This window comes from the organism of the source record quoted next, unplaced genomic scaffold (assembly GCF_019419815.1).
Source record: "Pyrus x bretschneideri cultivar Hongxiangsu unplaced genomic scaffold, Pyrus_bretschneideri_v1 Contig53, whole genome shotgun sequence".
Classification (NCBI taxonomy): Eukaryota; Viridiplantae; Streptophyta; class Magnoliopsida; order Rosales; family Rosaceae; genus Pyrus; species Pyrus x bretschneideri.
In genome coordinates this window covers 2,901,489-2,921,221 of record NW_025999791.1, presented here as the reverse complement: position 1 = coordinate 2,921,221, position 19,733 = coordinate 2,901,489, and the positions used below count along the sequence as shown (strand labels likewise).

Sequence of the window (19,733 nt, the reverse complement as noted above, 5' to 3'; positions counted from 1 at the left end):
GACTGGGGCTTCAAGCCTGTAGTTTATGTAACCTAGGCCGAAGCTTGGTTGGTTTCCAATAAGGCAGCAAGCCCAAAGGGCTATGCGCTTTGTCTAGATGTTAATACGACACTGTTTCCCCACACAGCTGGGCTTCAAGGCAACGCGGTGGTTCGGCATGGTGACACGGTGGTGCGGCAGTGACGCAAAAAAGAAAAAATTTTGTTTTGTTTTTTTTGTTTTTTGTTTTCGAATTTTCTAGGGTTTGAAAAACCCAAATTGTTCCTAATTTATTTATATGTTTTGACTCACAAATTCCACATAGCAGTATAATTGCATAATGCATGAAACATATACATACACACACACACACACACATATATATATATATATATATATATATATATATATATCGGAAGGAAAATATAAACATAGAGGGTTCATGCATCATGGGGAATGTTTTCATGCTTCGTGGATGTTTCAAATATTTCCTTTATTTTAAGCGTACCTGATTAGCAGAAAACAAATAAAAGCCTTTGAATTTTGTAGAAGAGAGCCTCCTTCTACGATCCTTCAGTTCCTTAATTTCTGGCAAGAGCTTGCTGATAACGTGTTGTAGGCCTATTTAAATGAGTTATTCTAAGGGAATAGAGAGAGGAGGCTGGCGGTAGTGAGAAAGAGAAGAGAGAGATTTAATTGTGAGGTGTGTGTTGTATCACTCTATTGTGTCTTTATTTATAGTAGTATGATAGGTTAAATCCTTACCCTTTTAGGTTTACAACTCTAATAGGAATTAGACTACTAAAGGGAATATAAAAGATATCCCTATATACACTAAGATTTGCACAATTACATTCCTATTTCAAATATGACTGCAACAATTTAGAAATTTTTTAATGACATCGACAAATCTTGGATTTCGTTGAATTATTAACCAAGGGGTTTTGTGAAAACATTTAGAACCCTGAGTGGGTACGTGTATAATTTTCGAAACCTTGTGGGATTTCTGGAAACATGAAAAACCTCAATAAATGTTAGGATGAATAAATTTAAGTAAAAACATGTCCAATCACTAAATTCATTTATGTGCAAAAGTTGTGTGGTTCCTAACTCATCTCATGTTTTACAAACAGATGTAGTTGTCTGGTGTGATCGATGATGTAAGCATACTTTGTTAAATAAAATTTTCCTGTATCTTTGTTAGATGTACATTTTTTATGCTCGTCTTAAAAAAGCAATATTGATAAGATGAGCTCATGAGGCAAACTTATTGGATACCTATTTATTTGGAGATGCTGTTAATGTGGCATGTTTAACATTTGATTTCATGCAATCAACAATCTTTGATTTATAGTCTATCAGGATATAATATGATCAGTTAATAGTGGTTGTATATACTTTTTTGTGTTTGAACTTCTACATGGGTTCCATGTGCAGCTTAACTATTAAAATGTACACTCAAGTGAATTGGACATGAGTTTGGAATGACCAAATTAAACAAAAGTGACTCCTCCTTCGTCATGTGATCCCCATTTCCTTACACTGTAAATAGTGACTCTTGGGCAGGAGGAACAGCTTAAAATTTATTCGGATATTAGTGATGAAACTACTAGAATATTCTAGGGAATTTTGTGACCTCTCTTCTGTTAATAATTAAGAATATATACACACACACACACACACACGCACGAACACTATAGCCTAAACTATACTTGATATTGAATTAAACGTTCATGCTTTCAATGATCAAAAGTTATTTCAATCTCTGGTTTTGATTAGGATTCCGAACCTTGAATCTCTAACCTACTCTTATTCATCATTCTATCCATCATCAATCTATATTGCTAGTATTTATCTTTTCACATTTAATTTATAATATCGTATGAGAATATGACGAATTTTAAACCAAACTCAGACATAGTATTTTTTTCAAAACAACACGAGGATTGTTCATGATCAAATCGTTTTCATGTCCGCAACACATGGTGGAAGCATATAGTGAAAAAGGTCTCCCGCATCAGGGATTTGGATTCCATTCGGATTCAAATTGTGAGGATCCTAGGGATCATAACATCTTAGTCATTCATCATACATTGTGTGGTCAGAAATTATTTGATATTTTTTATTTAAAATTAAACATAAAAAATATATAACGAAAAATGATCGCATGATATACGATGAACGATTAAAATATAGAGATCCTTAAGATTCCACAAAATAAATCCAGAGAGGATCCTCTTCCCCACATCAGCACCACGTCATTCGTTCTTATATTAGTTTACTCTCTTATCGAAAAGGGTCTTAATGATATTATTTTATATTTCTTACCCTTTTACCAAGAATTTTATTTAATCTGATGACACTACTGAAGTATGTCATGTTTCCAAACTCCGATGTGGGTTCGAGCTATGGGATTGCAGTCGGTCGGTCCGTCATTCAGTGCTTTTATTCTACTAAATAATTAATGAAGTTATATGTACATGAGACAAAGAAGAACCATTTGATTACATATTTTACTCTAAATTTTTTTTAGGTGCTTCGAAGTATTTTGGTCGGAGCACCCAAGAATTTTTGTTTAACTCTCTCACAGTGCGCGCACTTCTGCAGCCTCCCAACATTGAACTGATTATTCCTCTGTCACAAACCCTGATCCGCGTGGAATGTTCAGCTTTCTTAATGTGGCCTTTTAGCTTCGGGATTGCAGCCACTTTAGCACTGCCTCCTCTGTTCAACTTTCTACTGCTCTTAATATATATATATATATGTATGTATGTATGTATATGTATGTATGTATGTATGTATATATATGTATGTATATATATGTATTCACATGCTGGAAATGGAAATCGGATCCCTTCCGGACCCAAAGGAACCAAGCCTACTCATCAAATGATCAATGTCATTGAAATTTGATGCAACGGCTACAAATAGGGGGCCCTTTAAACGTTATAATAACTGTAGTCGTTAGATGAAATTTTAATGGCCCGGATCATTTGATTCTTGAGCTCAATTCCTTTGGATTTGGAAGGGATCCAATTCCCTGGAAATGTACCTTTCTATATATTTTACTCGGATAAATATTTTAATCGATATATGCATCATTAGGGTTTAGGTGTATATATCTACTAATTATATACAGTTAGGTTGCTAATAAAGATTTTCCTGATGAGGAATTAGGCATGCACTTGATGAGGGTGGAACTTTACGTTTTTGGCTAATACGTACCACACGTTGTCTGGATTCATATTAAAAATTAAGCAAGTTGCATTATACAAGAAAATAAAACTGAGATAGTTAGGGCAGATTTATATGAAGTAGTACTTGTAAGGAATCTTTTGGTAGTGAGTGAAGCACTTGAAATGGAAAAAACTTATGATTCATATATACCTGTTTCACATGCATGTTTATATATATATATTGATTCAACATCAACTTCGATTTGTGGTGGTGATCGATTCCAAATGCAAATAATATTAATTACTTACAAGGCAGAAGATTCTCTTGAATGTTGTTGAAGGGGATAAATTAGTAGTGCTTTGTTCTTCAATTAAAAATAAACACGAATTTGAATGACTTATGACTCGACTGTTTTTTTAGCTTGAAACGTACGTTTGATTTTCCTAAGAGGAGCTAAAATTCGAACTTAAAAAAGTATAGCACCATACCAAGAGTAAGTTGGTGCATTTCAGCGCTTAATTATAGAACAAGCTTGGTGTACTTATAGAAAGGGCACCTAGTATTGTCTTATTGTATCATGATATACACACACCCTAGTATGCACACCTTGTATAAGATCCAGATTTATCCAACCCCTGATGTATGGTTAACCTAAATAAATTAAAATATGCAGAGAAGGAGATACTTCCGTTCGCCAAAAAGAGATTGGGTGGTGGTTTGGTGTGTGGGGGAGGGGTTGTAAACCATGGCCACCGTCGTCTAATCCCCTCCACTCTCGAAAGGAGACAACTGTACAACACCCACTAGTATAGGAGTGGGAAACAACTCATGGCTCCATATCCCAATATGATCTGAGATTCTCCGCCATACATGGATGCTGTTTCAATGTTTGGAAGGTGATAGTAGCTGTTTTCTTCGTGGTTTGATCATCGGAATCATTTGATTTTTAATTTGGTCGATTGTTTTTCTTCGGCAAGAATTATTTTTGTAGGATGAATTCCAAATGAATGGAAAAGAGAAGGAAGAGGGTTCGTAGAGGAGGAACTAAAATCTACATACCTGAATAAAAGGTTGTGGTATCATAAGGAAAAGAATATATCAATAATGAAATGGTGAGTGCTAAAGTACTTAAGCCAACTGAAGTTGATCTCTTTGTTTTGTTTTATTTTGCGGAGGTCTTTTAATTTAATTTTGCGGAGTGCTAAAGTACATGGCATAAAGTTGTTAATGTAATTTTCACTTGAGAATATTGCTCAATTTTGCACTTCTGTACATTGACTTTGCAATCTTTACCCTAACCAAATTTCATGCTAATCCTTACCTTCTCACCGATCAGCCGATCGTGCCGTTCTTACCCTTCAACCAACCCCTTTTAATTTAATTTGGTGCCGTTGCCAGGGATCGAACCCGAGTCACCCGCGTGATAGGCGAGAATACTTACCACTATGGTTTGTTGCAAAAACTTGTTGCAAAAATTAGATAACCGAATTTAGTCTCTTTAAGTCTCGAATTTTGTGCTTGCAAGTATATGAATCAAAAGCACGGATATCATCCCATAGAGATCGAATTGATTCTAAAATCTTACTAACTAAATTGAAACAAACCATAGTGGAGAAGCTTTAATGGAAAAAATAGAAGATTTGAACTAAACTAAAGATGAAATATGACTTTAAAATAAAATGCATTAAATAATAAAATTAAAACATAAGAAAAGAAGACCTAGGGTGTCCGAATTCACCGTAACCAATTCTACTTATTTCCCTTAATATGTTATGCTCAAGTAGTTCCCCAATATTGATGATCGATTTTCCCTAAATTATTCGATGGCCATGGCATCTGGTTACATCAAAAGTATCCTTACATGTTAACCCTCTATGGCATCTAGATGGATTTAAAGTCAGAACCCATTAAGCTCTATGGAAATCGTTGGAAAATCACACAAACCCTAATTGTATGGCATCTACAAATAGGTGGTTATGGTATCAATTGCAAGAAACTAAACCCAAGTTAAGTATGGCATCTACTCTAACTTGCATCAAAGCAACCTAATTTAAACCTAGATGGTGATCAAGCATCTAAATAAAAATCAAGCGCATTACGAACAGTAAAAGATACTCAATAAAGATGAAAAACATGATAATAACAATGCCACAAGGCAATTAAGTACTCATGATTAGGCTACATCGTAACCCTAGCAAAGAAAAGAAACTAGAAAAGCTCCCCTAAAGTGTGATATGTTTTTTGTGGCTTTCTTCATGAATGAATAAATAAGGAGAAGTAATCTCCACATTATAACTCACAGCAAAGGGGCAACATAAAGCCTAATTAAAAACCTAGCCCAAATTGGACATTAAGTCCTAATTAAAGAAAAAGAAATTAAACGGAAATCATAAAAACAATTATGTCTATCCTAAAATCCATTGAATAGCTTCCCATGTCCATTTGATTTCCACAACCATTGTAATCTCATATTCTTATTGTAATGCATATGTATTGGTGCAGTTAATTAGCCTCGTACTCCACTGGGACTGGAATTACTCTAGACACTCGAAATCTCCATTTTTCACTTATTTTTCACGTAACTCCCGTATTGAATGTCTATAAATGAAAATAATATAATTAGTGCATTTAACCCATTCATAAATACAAAATTCAAAGGAAATATAAGATAAAAATATATGAAAATATGCACCATCAATAACAAAAAATGGAATGTTGCAAAAAAGGAATGAATGTAGAAGAAAAATTTTAGAGAGAAGAAGAAATTGAGATAGAAAAAGCTTTCAAGATTGTATTCTATTGACTTGATTGAATTACACACTAGCTTTTACAATGTTATATAGGTGTACAAAGCTTGGCGCCTAAGATATCTAGGCTAACAAACTCAACCTTATCCAACAATTCTAACTAACAGCAACTTCAACTAACTTAGCTGATTTGGCTTGCTAACATGGCTAACTAACTTTGTTGATTTGGCTTTACTGATGTGGCAACATTATCCAACATCCCCCCTTAATCTCAACCAGGGTTTCCAAGTTTGAGATTGAATGAATGCTTAACAAATGTATGGCTATGTAAACCTTTTGTCAATACATCAGCCGTCTGTTCATCAGTTGGAACATACTTCACTTCCCAATCTCCTTGTTGTACTATTTCCTTTACAAAGTGATAGTCAGTATCAAGGTGCTTAATCCGAGAATGAAACACTAGATTAGCACTCAAAGTTATAGCTGACATATTATCACAATATATCATAGGAGGACTAGGTAAATACACTTCCAATACCTTAAGAATATATCTGATATAGGCTACATCTATAGCAGTGTGAGCTAAAGCTTTGTATTATGCTTCAGTAAAGCTCATTGAGACAGAACTTTGCTTCTTCGATTGCCAGGAAATAGGATTGTTACCAAGGAATACTATATAACCTATCACTGATCTCCTTGTATTAAGATCAGCAGCCCAATCAGAGTTTGAAAATGCACTTAATGTTGGTTCTGCAATAGTTGAATAGACAATACCAAGTAAAGATGTCCGTTGAAGATACCGAATTATTCTCTTGACTACTCCAAGGTGAATATCAGTTGGATTGGTCATGAATTGACAAACAAAATTCACAACAAAGGCAATGTCCAGCCTTGTGAAAATTAAGTATTGTAATGATCCTACTATACTTTGATAAAAACTTGGATCTGTTAAAGGAACCCCTTATATTACCAACATTGAACTATAAGGTTTGCATGTGTAGGAGCAGGTTTACATGAATCCTCTCATGCTTTATGAATGAGATCTTTTACATTCTTTGATTGGTTAAGAAAGATGTCTCCATTTGACTAATATTGCATCTGCAATCCTAGGAAACATGTAAGTTTTCCCAAATTCTTCAAATCAAACATTGTAGACAGCTCAGTGATCACTTGTTACACTTTAATAGAATTTGATCTAGTGAGGATAATGTCATCAACATACAACAATAAAATGACTATATTAGATTGATCCTTCTTCATGAAAAGACTTGTATCAGATCCTGATGCAGCGAATCCCATAGCTAAGAGATAGCTTGTGAATTTAGAGTTCCAAGCCCTTGGAGTGTGTTTTAATTCATATAAAGACTTTATCAATTTGCACACATGTGTGGGATGTTGTGGATCAACAAAACCTTAGGGCTGTTTCATATACACTTATTCCTGCAAATCACCATGTAAGAAGGCACTCTTAATGTCCAATTGTTTTAACTCCCATTTATTCATGCTCCTAAGAAAAACCTTGTGCAACAAACCTAACTTTACATCTTGAAACACTGCCATCTATATTCTTTTTCATCTTGAAAACCCACTTGCTACCAACAATTGCTCTATTTGTAGGTAGATGTACTAAACTCCATGTACCCTGAGCTCTAAGAGAATCATACTCCTCTTGCATAGCCTTTTGCCATTGAGGTAAAAAAGAAGCTTTTCGAAATGAACTTGGTTCTACACAATTTGATACTTCAGTGACAAAGGAAAAGCCACCAGAAAAAAGGTTCATCTTCAGTGATTTGTAGAGAACTTAGCTTAGGAAATGTAGCAAGAAAAGTTGCATAATTTTTCTTCTCAATAGCCCCACTTTTCAACCTTGTCATCATTGAATGCTGAGAAGTTGAATTTGACAGATAGGAAGAATTATATTCTTCTCCTCCCTCTCACTACCCTTTCATCTCTCCTTTTCTCCATATAACCTCCCTAGATCTCAAACACAACCAAAAAATCAAAAAAGAAAATAGTTATCAAATGAACTCTAAAATTTTCAATTCAATTCAAAGGAGAACACCAGATACATAGCCCAAGGGAAGAGAAATATTTTCATCTTTCGCCTTTACTAGGTATATAGTGGGAGGACTCTTGTTGCATAAGTTTGAATATAAAATGGGGAAATATTACTAACATGTCTTTCCCTTCTAATCCCACAGTTTGTGAAATTAGAACATGATCGAGTTGATCATTATACTCAACAAAATATAGCATACAAGTTGAGTATTTTCAACCCAGATTAATTACATGTTAGAGTGACAAATATTTACATTTCCACCCTTGGTTTTGGGCATTTTGGTGCCTGAGGATTAACCTCATTTTCTTGGAAACCAATGTTTGTTTCACCTACGGTGATTATAACATGGGCATCTTCACCATCCAAAAGTGCAGGATTAACGCTTCCCCTGTGCAGCAATGGTGGCTTCTCTGGCGATACAGTGGGTTCCACAGCTTTTTTGAAGTGTGCTAGTTCAGAAAGCTCATGAACTGACTTAGAAATGTTTTCTACCCCTTTGACAATCTCAACTAGTATTGAAGCAACTGTTGCAGCTGGTACAATTCCAAGTATGTCAGCAGTTTCTAGTGATGCAGCTTTGAGTGCAATTTTGAGGTCTTCGACTGCAGTTTTGGAGTTCTCCAAATGTTCACAAGCATCTTTTGGTTCTTTCATGGTTTTGATTGCTATGGCTAACGCTTTTAGGGCTTTTCCAGATTCAATACCCATTGTTCTACAGGAGTCTTGAATTATCTGTAAAAATTCTGGTGGTACCTGCAAGGATGATAAAATTAATTAAATAGAAAATTAAATTATATATTTAGTCAGATCAATTACACATTATATAAAATCATTTAACATGGTAATTTTCCTTCCGTTAAATATTTTAATTAAATTATGCACCCTTAAAAGAGTATGATGGTTTGATACATACTTGTACATCTGAGTTGATGTGACCATTTAGAGTTTCAATCTGGTAGGCACATTGCCTGGCAAGGGCACCGATCTTCAAGTACTGCTTCCATGGATGGCGAAATTTAAAACTTCCATGTCCTGGCTCCCATCTTGCAAAATTTGCCTATGCAAATATACAATGTGACACAAATATGAGTACACCATATCTGGCAAGTACAAGTTGTACCCATAAAAAATGGCTAGCTAAAGATATTAGTGGTTTCCATCCAGGGTAAAATTTAGTGGCAGCAGGAAATTAACGAGCAAAAAGATGCTTTAGTACTCACCAAGGATTCTTCACTGCTTTTTGAGTTGAGGACACTCTTATATCCTTGAAGAAATGATTCCTTATTTTTGGAGACCATGCCAGACTTTCCATTCTTAGGTAATGGAAAATATTCACCCCCAAAATCTGTAATTTATTAAATTGCATATTATTCTTTGAACATGTTGAACAAAACTAAAGGAGCTAGAGCCAATTAGGTAATATATAATTTAGTTTACCTTCTAAGTAGTTTGCAAGCTTTTCTATATTGGAAGCTATCAGCTTGTGCAGATCTTCACCAGCCCATACTGGACAAACAAAAGCTGATATGATCATGCAGGTTCCTCCACCTATTACAATTGTTAAGAGTCTCTCATGTGCCATCTCCAAGATCCCTTCAACACGATACCCTGAGACGGTTACCATGCTGAATGTCAGTATGAATATCAACACCCCATAGTCATATCTCGCCTTGATCCGTGGGAAGAACCGTGAGAATGTAGATGCTGCAGCTGCAACCATAAAATAGCACTTGCATGCATTAGTATAGGCAATATAGTCTTTTACATAGAGACAGACTATGAGGAGAAAACTTCTTGCAGAATAATGTCATGTTAATTATGTCACAGATAGTGAATTGGGGCCGTTAATTTAAGGGGGACCATGTTGGTCATGTCATATCCGGCAATAGAACGTTAACTCTATTTTTTATGTACAAACATATATATACCTAGTAGGAAGACAAAGATCCCAAGCACAATGGGTTCTCCTTTCACTCCAAAGAGACTAGCTATGTGATTAGCTCCAAGGCCAAGAGCACCACCCAAGAATGTTGCAAAACCTCTATTTAAACCTTTGCTGAGGGTTGCACCTACACAGAAAAAGAAACTAAGTACTTGATTAATTGAACATTATAAGTTGAATGAAACTTGTTCTTAACTTACCTACAGTGAATTCAAACACTACTACCACGGTTAGCACCGCCCAGATTCCTGCAACTCCAATACCTTCGAAAAGGGCTTGCCAGTAGTACAATATGGACACCAATGTAAGAGCCAAAGCCACTTTTAGAGAGTGAGTTACTCTCCTTGGATCATCTTGTCCTAGCTTTATAATGCTCTTTACAACTTTGACAACCTTGGTACTCAACTTCCCTAGCAAGGCCATGAGCCATCCACACGACCGCGAGAAAGCCCCAATCTTCTCTTCCCCTGCAGTTGCTAACTCGGTGATCTCCATGCCTTCAGTTTAGGGACAAACTGTATTAAAAGGTTTGAATTAAGAAAGATGGTTTTCCTTTCCTAACAAGTTAAAGTGTCCTATATTGAGAAAAACTAAGCTAATTAAAGCCCTTAGAAAGATGGTTTTTCCTTTTGTAGCTTCAGAGACTTTAGAAAGGGAGAAGGGTGTGGAAGAGAGAGATGGTTGGGCAAGAAAATGGAAGCAACTTTGATGGGTTGAAAGCTCTGACTATTGGCCCTAATTTATAAGGCAGAGTTTGCCAGTTTGGTGTGACTGAAGAATATTTTATGGGTTACACGTCCTTGTGTCTCTTGTATGAAGAGAGACAAAGATTTTGCTTTGAGAGAAAAAGGAGGGTTTCGAAAAGCGTGGGCTGACTAGGCTTTTACTTGGATATAAGCTTATTATATTAAATAAAGGATAATGCTTACATCTTCTTTGGGAATGAGTTTATTTTGACACTTGTAAATAACGTTTATTTAATGTAGAAATTTCATAATTAGAACCATTCAATCTTTTAATCCTTAATTTGAAAATCATTCCTACAAAAAATCATATGAATCGATGATCGTTTAGTCATTCAAATATATTAAATAAATCAGTGGTTTATTACAAATATGTTACTTGCTACCTATATTGTTGATTTATTTGATACAATTGAATGACTATCTAGATGATCGAATGATTTTTTTTTTTTTTAAGGATGACTTTCAATTGAATATTAAGAGATTAAACGATTCCAATTATAAAAATTTTACGTTGAAGATATATTATTTGCAAGTGAAAGAATGAGTTCATCTCAAAGAGATGCAAGTATTATCCTTTAATAAAACCCACAAACTTTCAGAACATAATGTTAATTTATCCCACTTGTCAGACTAAAGGAATCAAGAGTGCTCCAACCCACTAGTCACTCACAAGTCGCAACTCTGCGCTCACTCTAAGGTTAAAAGTTTAAAACCCTTCAGCTTTTGATGATCAAGTGGGTAAGTGTGTATTCTAGTTTCCATGAATCTCTCTCTCTCTCTCACACACCCCTCCCTTCCCCCCCCCCCCCCCCCCCCCCCCACACAACAACAAAAAAAAACTTGAAACCCTAAATTTCCGTACGTAAAACATGGTGGTGTGATCACTGTAAAGTCTGACATGCACTGTATCCCACTGTTCCGAGAGAGAGAGAGAGAGAGAGAGAAGATGATCAGTTTGCTAACTCAGTTTTGAAGTTAATTAAAAGAACTTGTATGAATTGACTTTGAGTAGAATACGCTTTCACCTTGCCATGTGCACTAACCGCAGCAGCTTTATTACAATTATTTACTACGAAAGTAGTGGAAGAATGATGTAGCTATATACATATTCGTCGTTTAAACTATAGATAGTTAAAGAATCCATAGAACCAATGGCATTCACATATAAACCAGTAAAAAGTTTGTATGCTTTGCAGGTCAGAACTATAAAATGATAACGTCACAAGGTTAACAGAGAAACAAAAGTGGAAAGTGATGCAGTATAGTAACGTAGTCTACTGTATAATTAAGTAACCCAAATAGAAAAGGTAGTATCTGTGTACTGATTGGAAGACTTTTCCTATGTGGTCATTTCACCTATGAGGATGAGATTTATGGGAGAGGATCCTCTCCGGACCCAAACCCACCGGATCCTCCTTCTTCTTCTTCTTTCTTTTCTGCAGTTTTGATTCTACTGCTGCTGCCTCTTCAATTCTTCTCCTTCACTCCTGGGTCTTCTTCTTCACCTTTTTTTTTTTTTGTATATTTATAGGAAACTTCTACATGGTCAGTTTTATATAAAATCACGATCGTGGACAACTATTACGATGTCGCCGATAACTAGCTCCGGGGAACCCAGGACATTGACTCCGGGAAGCACGACGCTGATTTTGGGGAAGCCACGATGCCAACGCGGCCTTTAAAGAAGAAGGATCCGGTGGGTTTGGGTCCGGAGAGGATCCTCTCCCGAGATTTATGTCCTTCATTAACTGTAATTTTTTATTTGTGTGTTAATAATTCTCTTGAATATACGTACTGTCGAAGTTTCTTTAAAAAAAAAAAAAAAACCTCATGATATATCTGAGGAGATTTATCAAGTATTTCAATATATGCAAGTGCTTAGGCATTGGGGGAATTGGGATGAAACGACAAATTAAGGTCCCAATGAATATATTAATGTGTTATCAAACAAAATTTAGTGTGTGCCTTCAGTTCATTACGAAGAGGAAATATTATTAGGTCACCACTTATTGCTGATGTAGCATCACGTTGGGGTCACAGTGACAACATGATGACAAAGAAAAAAAAAAGGAGAAAAGCCAAAACAAGGGAACCTACAAGTTAGAACGAAAGCCATCGATCGGGGTCATGTTTTGGAAGTTGATGAATCTTTTTCTTTTCCTTTTTCTAATATACATGGTTAGAAATGAAATGAGTATTTAATCCACTTTGGAAACTGCTGCTTAGAAAACCAACCTCACAACCAACACCAACCCCCCCCCCCCCCAAAACGCCTCCTCTCTTCTGTTGATCTGTACATGCATAATGCATTCTCTCTATTTCTTATATATGCTGTACGCGTACTATATGTTACATATATGAAGCATGTAGTTGTACATGTATTATCCTGATTATTATTTTTGGTCATCTGTAGAACTCATAAAAAATTGCTCATCTATGAAACTGATAATGTGAGCAATCTATAGGCCTTTCTTTTTATCTACCTAACTTTTAGAAAATAGCATTATACCATATTTAAGATTTCCAAATGTGGAGGCATGGCTGCTGTGTTGGCGTGAGTTTCCCTAATTTAGGAGATTTTATTTTATTCTTATTATAATTCTACGTTGATCAGGTTTTAAATTGTATTGTAAAATTCTCTTTAAATCACTTTATATACTTCTATTTTGGAGATGGATAATATATTAAAAGTGATTTGTCGAGAGAGCTGTGAAAAACTCGGTTTAAAACAACTTTAGTAAGAATATATGCCAGTTGATCATCAGACTTTACAAACAATAAAGAAATTAAGGCCTCACTTTGTCTGCCAGTCTTTTTGTGTTTCTTCATCATCGTTAATTCCTCACGTCAATGTGTTGAAATTACCCAAAATTAACAAAAGGATGCAAAACCCAAACTGGAAACAATATTCCTTTCACTGTTTATTCTTTGTACTCAAGATTTTGCCAAAATTTTGAGCAACTTGTAAAGGAGGTACATAAGCGCAACACCAACTTGATAGGTCCTTCACTGAGGGAAACAGCAAGGCAATCCAACTGCTTAAAGTACTTGTATGTATGCATGCCTTATCCACTATACCAATTGTACATAGTTTTGGAAATCATCTAATGGTTTAAAATTCACAATTAAATGGAGCTGAATTTTCGTTATTTTTGTTGTACTTGTTTTGATTACGATTGCTGAAGTGTTGATAGCTTCACATACTGCTGGCCAGCTAGAATATATGTGGTTTGTTTATTTAAGATTTTGTCTTGAGCCTCTCTGTTTTTTGCTTCATTCCTTTTATGGAACCTTATTCGATCAAAGGTGCATTAATGTGACCATTGTCTCTAATTTAGTATTAGAAATTTGGATTCCAAGATATGTGCACGTACCTTTCTAAGCTCTATTCGAAATGGTAAATATTTTCTCAGCATATAGCATTGCTCAAAAAGAGAAATTATATATAGTTCAGTAGTTAATTAGATTAAGCAAACATTTGATAGGCTTTTTTTATTTTTTATTTTTTTGAACAAACAATGTTATTTACACTAAGGGGTGGGAAAATGGGCTATCAATAATATGGTTCAAATTCGCCCTTAGTAAGAATCGAACCTAAGATCTCTCACTTACAAGTAAAGGAATACCACTAAATCGTGGTACTAAGTGACATTGGAAAAAATTCATTTTCTAAATTTATAAAGGGCCTCCTTAAGATAATATTCCAAATAATTTTTTTTAACAATGTATTAATGTAAAATTCGCTAATCAAAATTCCAACTTAATCGAAGTTAGCATCTGACTTCAACTAATTGAATAATAGCCACTGATTTCATAAATTTTGTTTTCATAACTGCCATGAAATTATGATTTAGCACCCATGAGGGGAAAAAAAGAAGAATAGAACTGAAAAGGAGATACGGAAAGATTCTTGTGTTTGTGGGACAACGCACAAGTTGTTGCAGTCCTAATTTCTTTTGGAATGTGATTATGTAAATTCTATTAGGAATCTATATTATTTTTTAGATAGTGTCTTATTTCAGTTGTATTACTTGAAAGGCAAGGATTCTTCCTTCCAGTTACTATAAATAAAAGCACAATGGGCTGAGATAATACACACCGCAAAATTAACCAATTATCCTCTCTCTATTGCCGCACCCTCTCTCCCTCTCTAGTTTTTGAGTTAAATAGTTCTACAACACAAGTAAATTTTTATGACTTAGTTTATTATTAGAGAAAAATGAAAAATGAAAAAAATAATTATAGGCTCACTTAACCAAATAAAAACCAATTGTCATATATATAAACTAAATTTTTTTTATTAATTTCCTATTAGAATTTTTATATACATAATATATATATAGAAAAGGATATAAATTTTGGGGGCCCTTTAGAAATTGGAGGTCATGGACCTTTTCCACGCCCCCAACGCCGTCCATTTGCTTTTGCGTTACACAACGCTACCAACCCTACAAGAGGTTCTTATCCATATAATTTGAACAAAAAAACTATTGAAAGTGTGAATCACATATTAGCAAACTAAAGCCTTACTTAATGGTTAAATAAGATTTCATATTATAAGATATTGTTGACCCTAAAAGGTGAAGGAAAGTGTTACTAAATAAAATTTCATATTATAAGATATTGTTGACCTTCAAAATTACACGAACTAGGCCAAAGTAATTTACGAGCTAACTACATCCTTTTGCTATTGCGGGTGTGCCAATCCGCAAACCAAGCTCGGCCAGACAAATAGCATGAATATGGTGGCGTGGTGATGTCCAATTTTTGCATTTAGTGACTTCGGCCGAGGAATGAATACTTTTCCCCTTAGCTTCATCTTTTTTCTTTTGTATTTCTGTTTGGATGTACTTCAAGAGTATGTGAAGGTTTTTTAGATCTGGTGGCTCTCCCAGGTGTGGCAGTTCTAATAGCAAGTTTAGGTTAGAGTTTGTTTCCCATTACAGGTTTGAAAACTTTTGCATTGTGAAGCCTTGGTCGAATGTACCACTCAGGTTGAATTCTCCATTACGGTTGCCTCGGTGGTTGCTGGCAAGGTGTTTGGGGCGGCACCGGCAACGTTCTACCATTGCAAGATTGGTATTAGGGTTATGCTTACTGTCAGTTTTTTTTTTTTTTTTTTTTTTTTTTTTTTTTTTTTAATATCTAGTTTTCCCACTTTGTTGTGGGCTTTTTGCTTATCTATTTAGACCATCTCCAATGGTGACCTAAAACCTAAAAATATTTAGCCCAGAAAATTTAGGTTTTAGCCCACAAAATCTTTCTATTTTGGTTCGTGCCAACGGCACCATCTTTGCTGACAGAAATCCATACCAAACATAAAGCAATATCTTCGTCAAATGTCCAATTACGACCTCTAACATGCTCTTTTGCCATCTTGAAAACTTTGGAAATGAGAAGAAATGGTAGAAAGAAAAATTGGAAGAATTGTAGGAGAAAAGTGAGTTTTGTGTGGATGTTTGAACACATAGATAGGTATTTATAGAGTTTTTGGTTGAATTTTAAGTTAAATAATTGTTTTAAATTATTTTAGCCGTTGAATTTAAATTTGGACCGTTAGATCTTTTTTTTTATCGTTAGATTTGATTATATTCGATCTAAGTCATTGGATTCAATAATTATATAAATATAAAACTAAAAATAATAATAATTTCAACCTGGACTGTTGGATTAACCAACGGCCCATTTAAATCCAGCTGTTGGATTGAAAAAAATAGCCGTTAGGCTACATAGTTGGCTGACACCCGGGGGACAATCCCATGTGGGTGGGCCCGGCTTGTGTCATTCTCTGGCACGTGCAGGCATGATTTCTCTGTCTGGGCAAGTGGAAGTTGGGTAGTGGGCTTCATAGCCCTTGTTTCAGTCTCAGTTGGTGGGACCCATTTTGTTTTGTGGCCTAAAATTGGGCTGGTATTTGGCCTCAGAATAAGTTTTAGGTTTTAGGTTAATTTTAGGTCATGGGTTGGAGTAGATTTTGGGCGGGAAAAAAGGGAAATTTTAGATTTTAGGTCATTGTTGGAGACTATCTTAGGGGGGTGGTTGGCTTTACCCAAATGTAGTACTTTATATTATTTAATGAATGATGCTCTTTTCACAAAAGATGAACCCTATAAATTAATCTCTAATTGTGCCACTTATTACTACTGTTTAATAGTATTCTTTTATACTTATTGTTGGTGTATTTCATTAATACATATATATACATATATATATATATGGTGTTGCGTGTATAATGAGAGATTGGCTGCAATGCCATGTCTCTTGGATTAAAGAAGCATGGCTGCAGTTCCATGTCTCTTGGATTGAAAAAGTACAATTAAGGGATATGTCCCTTGTTATGAAATCAGAAAGTTATGATATTTTGATAAAAATAAAAAATAAAAAAAAATACATACATGATCTAGCAATAGGATTGCATCCTTTTGGAAAATGAAAGGATGTAGTAGGTTGTAATTTTGATTGAAAGATGCATCCATTCAGTGGCAATGATGCAGGAAAGAACATGACCTTTTATATGCATACTTTGATCCATCTTCAAAGGGTTCCATAATATCTATATATAGCCCATGTTGGTTGCATATTTGGATATACAATTCTTCAAACAATAGTTTCTTATCCTCTTTCTCTCCATCAAAACCATACATTTTTCCTTTAGAAGATTTTAAGGGAATTTCAGTTCTTGCTAAACTAAAATTCCAAATTTTGTTGTATCTTGGAAGTGATTTGCTTTAGATCCGTTAGCAAACTCATATTAGAGTGGGGGTTAATATCACTTTCAGGAAAACATATTAACGTGCCTCAAAACCATTTTTCTATCAAATTCTCAACCTTATCCTAACAATCTTAAAGTGATATTCGCAATGGAGAAGATGTCTGAAATTATGGCTTTGTTTGCAATGAACGATGGTGCTTTCTGGAAACTCGACAAGTTTGATGGAACCAATTTCATGCGCTGGAATGACAAAATACGTTGGATGTTGACGGCCCTGAAAATTGCTTATGTTCTTGATCCAAATCTACAGCCAATTCCTAAACCTAATGATCCATATACTGAACAAATTATTGCCAACAAAAAGAAGCGTGAAGACGATGAATTGATGTGCAGAGTGTTGGAAATGTGCCCTAAAACCAATCATATGATGATACTTTACGGACATTTCAAACTAATGTAGTTTAAAGGGCAAACATTATTGTTTGAGCCGTCTCATATAAATGTTATATGCTTAAACGATAAGTCCAAGGAATATGTGATTGGAAGAATGCGATCTAAAGAAGTTAGATTCATGAGACCATTCTTTCGTTGACACATCCTAAACGTTCCTGATCATAGGATTGTCAATTGGGCATTGACAGTCCGTTAAGATCAGTACGTGCTATGTCTTCTCTCAGGGAGAGTGACTAGTCTCGAGTCATTGGTGTGTGTGACATCAAGACAAGTACGTAGGTGCTCAATAGAGAATGAGTTCACTGAACACGATTAACGAAGAGTTCTCATATTCATGTCACATGAGAACTCATGGTTGGGATAATGCAAATTAGTCTTTTGACCTGAGGCATCACAGTTGTCTTGTGGTTAGGTCCTTAATCTTTGATTATGTCAACGTCACTCTATCAGGATGTCCACGGCATCGTTGGGGTTAAGCCACTTAGCCATGGAGGCAAGTGAATGCGCAACAAGGGATCTCTAACCTTCAAACTGTTTGAGGTATAATACTCTATGATATGATTTGGAATCTCTGGCCAGAGTATGAATGAAATGTTGGAATGCGTTCCAGATCACATTCAAGGTAATCATATAAGCACAAGATTCACATTGGATAGTAGACATGAATAAACTATCAAACCAAACAATGTGGTCAAGAGTATTGTATTAGAGAAAGACCGTATTGCATTTGTAATCCTAAACTGAATAGGTTCTCCACCTCTTCTGATTAGCTTGGGTAACCATGATATGCTGCTAGGTGTCACTCATGGTTTGTGGAAGCCCTAAAAGTGTATTATCACTAACGGGAGAATTGAAAGTAAGTTTCAATTCACAGTCGATTTGAAAGAGTTTGAATCGCCCACTGCCTCGCTAAAAGGAACCTAATGGATCGTACACCGTGTAAGGTAGAGTTTGAAGATTCAACGGAGATGAGTAAGAATAATTAAATGGTTTAATTATTTATGGCAAGGATTAATTAATATGATTATTAATCAAACGAATAAGTTCGTTGAAGACCTCGGGATAGTTTTGGACCTTAAGGCCCAATGGGCTTCGAACGTCAAGCCCATTGACTTAAGTTGTATGACAACTTAATGAATAATGATTCACAAAGGCCCAAATAGCCCAATTAATCCCCATAGGCCGGCCATTTAGAGGAGGGTAGTGAACTTGGCTTAATTGCAAGTTTGCCACTCCATTGTGAGGTGGTATAAAGACATCTTTATAGCCATTTCATCCTTAGGGTTTTCTAGGGAGTAAAGATGAGAACATAAACCTCCCTTTGCTCTCAAAGAATTCGGCCAATCTAGAGGGGAAAATCTAGCAATCTTACTTCCTCTAGGTCACTCATTTCTTCTTCAATATACCTTGGTGTGGAGACTTAGAGGTTCTCAATTTTGGGAACTTGGAGAAACCTTTTCATCCATCCAAATCCATGGATCCAAGATGCAAGGAATGAAGGCCCTCTCTTTGGGTGATTAGCCTTTGCTTATGCAAAGAGGAATCTACAAAGGTATTGATTTCTCAACTCACTTTGTTTTGAGTTGAGTCTTGATTCACCTATCTACTAGGCTTTGAATTTCATGGGTAAATGTTTTGTTTTAAGTGCATACAAGCATGATTCCGCCTTTAATATGTTAATTGCATGCTATTGATGTTGCTTAAATGAACATGTTTTTCACAAATTTTCCTTCACAGAGGACATATCCTGAATACTTTGTCGGATCAGCTTTACAATTTATTTTCTACAACTCAATCTCCAAGGGAAATTTGGAAAGCTCTTGAAGACAAGTATACATCGGCGAAAAAAGGGACCGATAAATTTATCAAGTTTAAGTTCTATGAATTCACTATGACTAATGACAAATCCATTGTGGAC

The 19,733-nt window shown here is 35.4% G+C and overlaps 1 protein-coding gene across 1 annotated transcript; it reads right to left on the bottom strand.

The window, feature by feature from the left end:
- Positions 1 to 8,036: 8,036 nt before the first annotated feature.
- Positions 8,037 to 10,580, bottom strand: LOC103963062 (aluminum-activated malate transporter 8-like). Its single transcript, XM_009375838.2, has 6 exons — positions 10,105 to 10,580; positions 9,891 to 10,031; positions 9,400 to 9,672; positions 9,183 to 9,307; positions 8,876 to 9,019; positions 8,037 to 8,715 (listed from the first exon to the last, which is right to left on the bottom strand). The coding sequence occupies exons 1-6, from the start codon at positions 10,397 to 10,399 to the stop codon at positions 8,212 to 8,214; spliced, it is 1,482 nt and encodes a 493-aa protein (XP_009374113.1). The 5' UTR covers positions 10,400 to 10,580; the 3' UTR covers positions 8,037 to 8,211.
- Between the last annotated feature and the right edge of the window lie 9,153 nt (positions 10,581 to 19,733).